The sequence below is a fragment of the Mizuhopecten yessoensis genome, unplaced genomic scaffold, assembly GCF_002113885.1.
Source record: "Mizuhopecten yessoensis strain PY_sf001 unplaced genomic scaffold, ASM211388v2 scaffold7669, whole genome shotgun sequence".
In the NCBI taxonomy this organism is placed as follows: Eukaryota; Metazoa; Mollusca; class Bivalvia; order Pectinida; family Pectinidae; genus Mizuhopecten; species Mizuhopecten yessoensis.
Window position 1 is genome coordinate 690,622 of NW_018407163.1, and position 7,588 is coordinate 698,209.

The 7,588-nt window shown below is 32.7% G+C and overlaps 1 protein-coding gene across 1 annotated transcript in view; it reads left to right on the forward strand.

Moving 5' to 3' along the window:
• Positions 1–6,168: 6,168 nt before the first annotated feature.
• The window catches only part of LOC110454096 (sodium- and chloride-dependent GABA transporter 1-like), a 48,038-nt gene continuing 46,618 nt past the window's right edge, over positions 6,169–7,588 (forward strand). The window contains exon 1 of the mRNA XM_021503452.1: positions 6,169–6,303. Coding sequence (XP_021359127.1) covers positions 6,238–6,303 — 66 coding nt within the window. The 5' untranslated portion in view covers positions 6,169–6,237. The remainder of the gene's footprint in view (positions 6,304–7,588) is intronic.

Below are 7,588 nucleotides of genomic sequence, written 5' to 3' on the forward strand. Positions count from 1 at the left end.
GGCGACCCTATTAGTCCATATATCTTCATCCTATGTGTAGAAATGTTAAGTTCAGCAATAAAAGTAAATCCTAATATTAAGGGTATTAAAGTAAATAATTCAGAATACCTAATAAATCAATTTGCAGATGACACTTCCTTTACTTTATCTGATGATCCATATTCCTTAAATTCTGTTCTTGAAATTTTAGATGATTTTGGTAATGTTTCTGGTCTTAAGATAAATATTGAAAAAACACAGGCAATTTGGATTGGGGCAAAACGGGGTTGTGGAGAGGAAATACTTCCAGATAGGAATTTGAATTGGAATCACCAAGGAAATTTTAAATTATTAGGTATCTCTTATAACTTTCAATTGGAAAATATTTTGGAAGATAATTTCAGACAAAAGTTAGTCACTGTCAAAAAGCTACTAAATGATTGGTCATTTAGAAACCTTACATATATTGGCAAAGTAACTGTTATAAAAACTTTAGCTCTGCCCATTTTTATTCAAACATTTACTGTCTTACCAGACCCACCCTTAGAAATGGTCAAAGAGCTACAGAAATATTTCTTTGAATTTTTATGGAACGAAAAGGTAGACAAAGTAAAACGTACAGTTATGTATGGGGATTATAATGAGGGAGGTTTACGTGTACCACACATTATATCTTTTTGTCATGCCTTAAAAATGTGCTGGATTAAAAAAATATTGGATCCATTAAATACTTCACCTTGGAAGACACTGATATTAGATAAAATTGAACCATATGGGGGAGATAAAGTTTTTAAAATGAAAAAAGAAGGGCTTTTAAAAATTTCCAAATTCTTAAATATCTTTTGGAGAGAAATATTCACTATATGGGCAGAGTTAACTGGTGATGAACTCCCCACAACCCCAGACACTGTTGCTTCTGAGCCGATCTGGTATAATAACTTCATTAAAATTGATAATAAGATTTTTATTTATAAACATTGGTGTGAAAAGGACATTTTTTTTATTGGGGATCTTGTTGAAAACAATAGTTTTTTAACACATGAATACTTTTGTGAGAAATTCAATTTGGCTGTTAATTTCATTGAATTTTTGGGAATTTTAAATGCAATACCAAGGTCATGGAAACTAATTTTATTTCAAAGAAATGAACCAATTGAGGCAAAACAAAGTAAATTTATTCAGTATTTGAAGAAACATGAAAAGGTTACAAACTATTTTTATAAATTTATGCTGAAATCAGTCACAGAAATACCAAAGAAAAGTCAAGATGCATGGCAGGAAATTTTACATGTAAACATTCCCAAAGAATCCTGGTGTAAGTTTTATTCAATTCCGAGATATATTACAGATGACACTAAACTTCAGAATTTTCAGTTCAAACTCTTTCATAGAATTCTATATACTAATACCAAATTAATGCAATGTAAATTGAGTGAAACAGAAAGATGCACATTCTGTGGTGTGGGAAGAGAAACATTAATACATTTATTATGGGAATGTTGTCATGTACAATCTCTTTGGTCATCCTTTATGTATCTCTTGAGGTCACAATTTGAAATAGACTTAGCAAGAGACCCAGTAACCATGTTGTTTGGTATTTTTGAAACTGAAACTGAAACTGAAATAAATTTCTTGATTTTAATATTAAAATATTACATATATATGTGCAAGTTAAGGAGGAAAACCCCTACAATTACTGAATGGAAAACTTACATGTTTTTTATAAAAAAGTAGAAGAGTGTGGACTTGATACATATTCAAATAAAAAAAAGATTATGGTAAATCAAAAATGGATTTTCATTGACAGAATGCTAAATATGGATACATGATTGTATCTTGTATTTTTTTTTTATACAATCTTCAGAGTTAAATCATTCATGAAATATGTCAAAATTAATGTAGCAATGTAGTAGTATGAATTTTTTTATGTTTGCATTTGTTGTAATAAAGTTTTATAGATGCAAGTTCTGTTCAAAGATATAGATAACATACAGTGGCCTTTCATTATTCTGTTTGAATGTGACAACAAAAAATTTTGAATAAAAAAAAAAAAAAAAAAAAAAAAAAAATCAAACAAGCAGAACTAAATCCCAACGGTAACCTATATTATGATGAAACTTAAGGCGGATCCGTCACGTACTTACTGAAACATAGCGATAAATATGTTGAAGAATGGACGACGGATCAGCAACCTCGGACAGCCCATATATCTAAAATATAAAGTATAATTTTATCACATGTACGTCTGTATAGTTTACTTTTCCATTGGGTCCAAAATTCGTGAAACCTTTACTAATGTGACGAATTTGCCTGCACTAACGTTAGACTTCAGGTTACATCAGTATTCGTGTTACAGATGTTCTGGTGTGGAGTTGGAGAACTCTTCAGACCTAACGGGATGATATATACCTAAAAGTCTCCTACTTCAGACCTAGCGGGATGATCTATACCTAAAAGTCTCCTACTTCAGACCTAGCGGGATGATCTATACCTAAAAGTCTCCTACTTCAGACCTAGCGGGATGATCTATACCTAAAAGTCTCCTACTTCATCACCCCATAACAACCGGTCCTTAAAACTACAGGATTATGTTACGTATTTATTGATTTTATTAAGAAAGATTTTTTAATTTTTTTGATTGGTGCTCGTAATTTCAGGACAGAACATACATTTTCTGCAAACATTCCTATTTATGTAACAGTATCAGTCGAGTTTACAGTTATTACACTATAAATATATATAGCAAACAGCTTATAATCCGCCTGTCCTTGTCTGATGTGAGGACGAACAATCCAAACCCGATATCATTTAGGTAGATGTTGTCTTCTGACAGACTAATTTTACCGTTATATAACACCAATTATTCCATTTTTTAATGACGGTTCATCTAGCCGTCGAGATGACTTATGTCAGCTGTGTGTTGAAATGTCGGAGGCAGCGTTTTTAATCAACAGCAGCGGCTCAAATAATTGATTTCATTTTTGAAATCTTGTCAGAAAGAATTATGATGCCCCACAGGGGCTCGGGTTCTGGAATATATGTGATATATTCCGGTATCGAACATCACTGTGATAATAAATAATTGGGTTCTAGAATGATATAGTAGTATAAGGGGGTAGGTACGATATCTAGCGGGTTGCGATACGTAAACAGATAATGTTATGTAATTCTAGAACCCAATTATTTATTATCACAGTGATGTTCGGGGGCAGGAATTAGAACTTCCTTATTTCTGAGATTGTGACAATTATAATTTCCCTGCCGAGCAGAGCGAGGCGAAATTATTTTTCTGAAAATGTAATACTAAACTTGCTCAAGCACTGCCAAGCGTAGAAAGCTAGAATTTATCGACATTATTTCCATTGTCCAACAGATCGAATAAGGCATAGAATAGTTTTCGGAGTTTGCGGTATTATTCCAGGTTATATTTTTATAACATAGAGTATTTATATTTTATGATGGCCGAGCGGAGCGAGTGTTAACAAATTCTCTGAAACAATGGTAAAAGTGTAGGTTTTTGGTTAAAATGTTGATGTTTGTGTCATGCTTTTCATGTGCATGTAGTTTATGCGAGCATTTAGGCAATTAAATATTGATTTATTTTGTAATAAATATGAATTATGATTTGACTGTTTGTCTTTATTGTGAATTTGTATGCATGCATATGCACAAGGGCAACACCCGTTAAAAAGGATATATATAACATAAGGTTTTTCTGCACGTTTTGTCTTGTTGAAATGATGACGTAAGAGTTGATTAAAGTTTAACTTTGAAATTTAATAAGAGATAACTTTTGACTTGACGGCGGGATATTCTGGAGTGTCCAAAATAAACCTGATGTGTTCCGTACAGAGTCTAGAACCTAACTGATTTACAATACAACATATCACAGTTAAATACACGTACAATAAAGGTACCCTGAGGTTTAAGTGACAGGTGTCGCTAATTGTTAGATCAATTACCCTGGTCAGTGTCCACAAGCTAAGGGCTATTACACTAATCCTGTCGCGTAATGTGATGGACAAAAGTAATGAGTTATGAAAGTAAGTTTACAGAGAGTACTCCTTAGGGATATACAAACTTCACACATGAGTCTTATCTCAAATGTCACAAAGGATATGGTTAGATTAAGGCTTTATTTGTATTATTTCCTAAACGACTATATTATGCAACTAAATTATGCTTCATAAGAGTCCGCTAAGTTACCTTAGGAAAAACTTAAAGTTTTCCCAAACTTATGCCAATTTCATAATTTGTAAATATTATGTATGGTATTGAATCTATTGCATATGTTCTCCCCCATTGTACAAGATGTTTGTAAAGTATTTATCTATATGTATATTTCTGTACGCCTATATGCAATGTGCATTTGGTAATGAATTTAATTGAATATAGTAATTACAATTAAGGATAATGCCCCATGTATATAGCCAAATTCTGTCTAAATGTCATATAAGCACACAATGTGTTGCATTAATTCGCACTTGAGTTGTTAGATATGGACAATTCGAAATATAAATTTAATAATAGATGGTAAGATTAAGGTTTTCCATGAATAAGCAATTATTTACACAACCATTTTCAGCACTAATTTATCACAAAATTTCTGTGTGATATATATATATACATGCCAGGCTTTATGCTAACATTGGTTATTATTCACTTGATGCTAAGGTGGATGCTTTATTGTCTTTGAAATTTTTGATTTTTTTTTTAACAGGTATAATAAATCACTACTGGTGATCATGTGTACATGAAACCACAGGTGAAAATACAGGTTTATCTATCATGCACCCTTAGGCATATATCAAGTTCAAGTTCTTTATTACCATGGGTCTTTTGACCCATCGGTTTCAAAAGTGAGATATATTCCACTACACATCCCTGATTTACAATATCTACAGACAATACAATACAATACAATACATGCAATACAATACCAGCAGTGTACAAACAGTATGGAGAGTGTAACACATTAAGTTAATTGGTTTCTTTGACAAGTTCTTTTGTGTTATTTACATTAAATAGATTTATCATTTTAAACATACTTGTTTCTTTTACATTGTACCTTTTCAAACATTTAACAGCAAATCCGAATAACATGGACATTTCAACATAAAATGAAACTCATCTTCAACATCATTTAAATTACATACAGTACCACTCTAAGACTAAGCTCAATATTTTGATATCTACCTTTTCCTATATTTAGATTATGAGCAGATAACCTAATTTTTGTAATCTCTTTCAAATATTCTCTAGATAAAGGTTTTCTTAAGTAACACTGTAAATCAAACTGGTTATAAAGATATGTATAGATATCCCTTTGAAGATGTTCTTACGTTTTCTTTGCATTCTTGTCTATATATATCAATAAGTCTTTCTCTAATAACATTATAACACATATCATCATTTATTTCTGTTTCCCATATGTAACCAGGGATGTGAAGTGTCCACTACACATCCCTGATGTAACCAAGGCCAATTCTAAATAAATATTTTTTTATGTTTAAACCCCATTATAACATGCTTGCAAAATACAATTACTAGTCCTTTTTAACTTAATCCAATATTTAATAATTCTTAACTTTCTTACCAATGACAATGGATACCTCCCAAGTTCTAAATAAACCATAATATTACAAGTATTTTTTTCTTACGCCAAGCAGTCGTTTACAAAACAAAGTATGATTTTTTTTCAATATCTGGGGCTTTATGAAAGAACCGTAGCTTAGAATGCTATTTACATACGTATCATACATGTGTATATATATATATAGATATTCAAACTGCTGCTTGCCATAGAAAATTATAGTTCACGGGATGGTTGATATTAGAAGAAAATCCCATATGAAAAAGAGGAAAATCTTCAAAACCCTAAGTCCAGATTATTTTTGGACACAGGAAAAAGGGGGCAACACCCATGTGTCCGCCACTGTTAGTTCTATCATCAATTCAAATTGTACTGGTGTGTATATGTACAGATATCACCTCTTAATTAAGGTCTCTGGATACGCCACTGGTTTGCCAATGATTTCCTTATCTGAACAACCAAACAAACAAATATTTACCGGTTCGCCTATTCAAGAGTGTTTGGTTTCTCTTCTTAATTCAAACAACCTAACTGAATTAAACAGAATCTGTCCATAGACCAGGTCCACTCGTGGAAAACTACCGCTCACCACGTGGGGATTCCCGCCGATCGATGATACATATCAGTTCTCGGTGGAGTTGTTAACAAAGCAAGACGTGTACAGGATGAGCAAGTGTGTGGTTCCCGTGGATAGTGATGTCGTGATGACCAGGTTTATCACAGAAAAGGAGGTAAGTTAACGTAAATATCGGACAGACTGCTTATAATGCCGGGGTACGTTACGGTGGCAGTGTTGTTAGATTTCTCCTAGTTTCCACACAATAGACTTTTTTTTTTAAAGAGACATACTGTTGTATTACCGCAAATAGATTGAAATTGAATGGGCTTGTTTTTCTGAAATAAACAAAGGAACAGTATTTTGTACCTAATTGCATATTTTGATAGCATGTCAGTGTTTATGTTGTGATGGGGGTATAGATGACATGTCCGTAGACTGTACACCTTACATTGTTGTAAAATCAGATTGATAATCTGCCAATACTCGACAGACACCACAATCGGTAAGTTTTTAAATACCACAACAATGAAATCTTTTGCAATAGATAATATATGGCTTGCATGCAATATGGTATATGATTATTGGACATGTAATTATATAGGAGGAGTTCATGTATTTCCACATTGCTCATCATTGTTTTAACTTGCAGCATTATTTGTGATTTTTTTACATTAAACATTTAAATAAAACTAGTTATCAGTCTCCACTCCTCGTCTATAAACATACAGTTGGCTAAGACAGCAGTACACTTGGTAGAAGGTTATCCCTTTGGTGGGTTTTATAGGATACCACTATAATATATATTGAATGGTATTTAATTTCTATCAGGAATAAAATGACAAATCCTAACAAAAGATTAATAAATATATACATTGTAGAGTGATGACACTGGTGCTGAGTCTGGTTAACACAGTTTGTAACGGAATAAAGGGGTTCCCATACATTACCTGTTACATGCATTTACCATCCATATTTTTTTAATCAATGCTGTATTTGATGTTCAACTCTTGACGTGTAAGCTGATAGAATGTTGATTCAAGGTCAAACATGTACAAGGTCACACACACATGTACAAGGTCACACATGTACACAGCTGAAGGGAAGGTTTTGGAAACACCAGTTTTGTCTTGGATAGTAGCCAGCGGAATGGTTACTTAATTTTTACCGAATTGTGAAATGATGGAAAGTTTTGTAAAGGTCTTAAAAATATCCATGTTATAGACATGCATCATCAACCTATTTATAACATTTTGACACCTGTGTTGGCAACCTATAACATTTGGACCTACCAGATTTACAAATCATTGTCAGGGCCAGACATTACATGTCAAGGCTAATAATGGAGTGATTATAACTTTAAGTAGCGAAACAAAGAAAAATCTCCATAAATCTGCCTATAGCTACATGTACCTGCATGCCTCCTCTCTAATCATGACAACCTATGTTGGGGGGTGGGG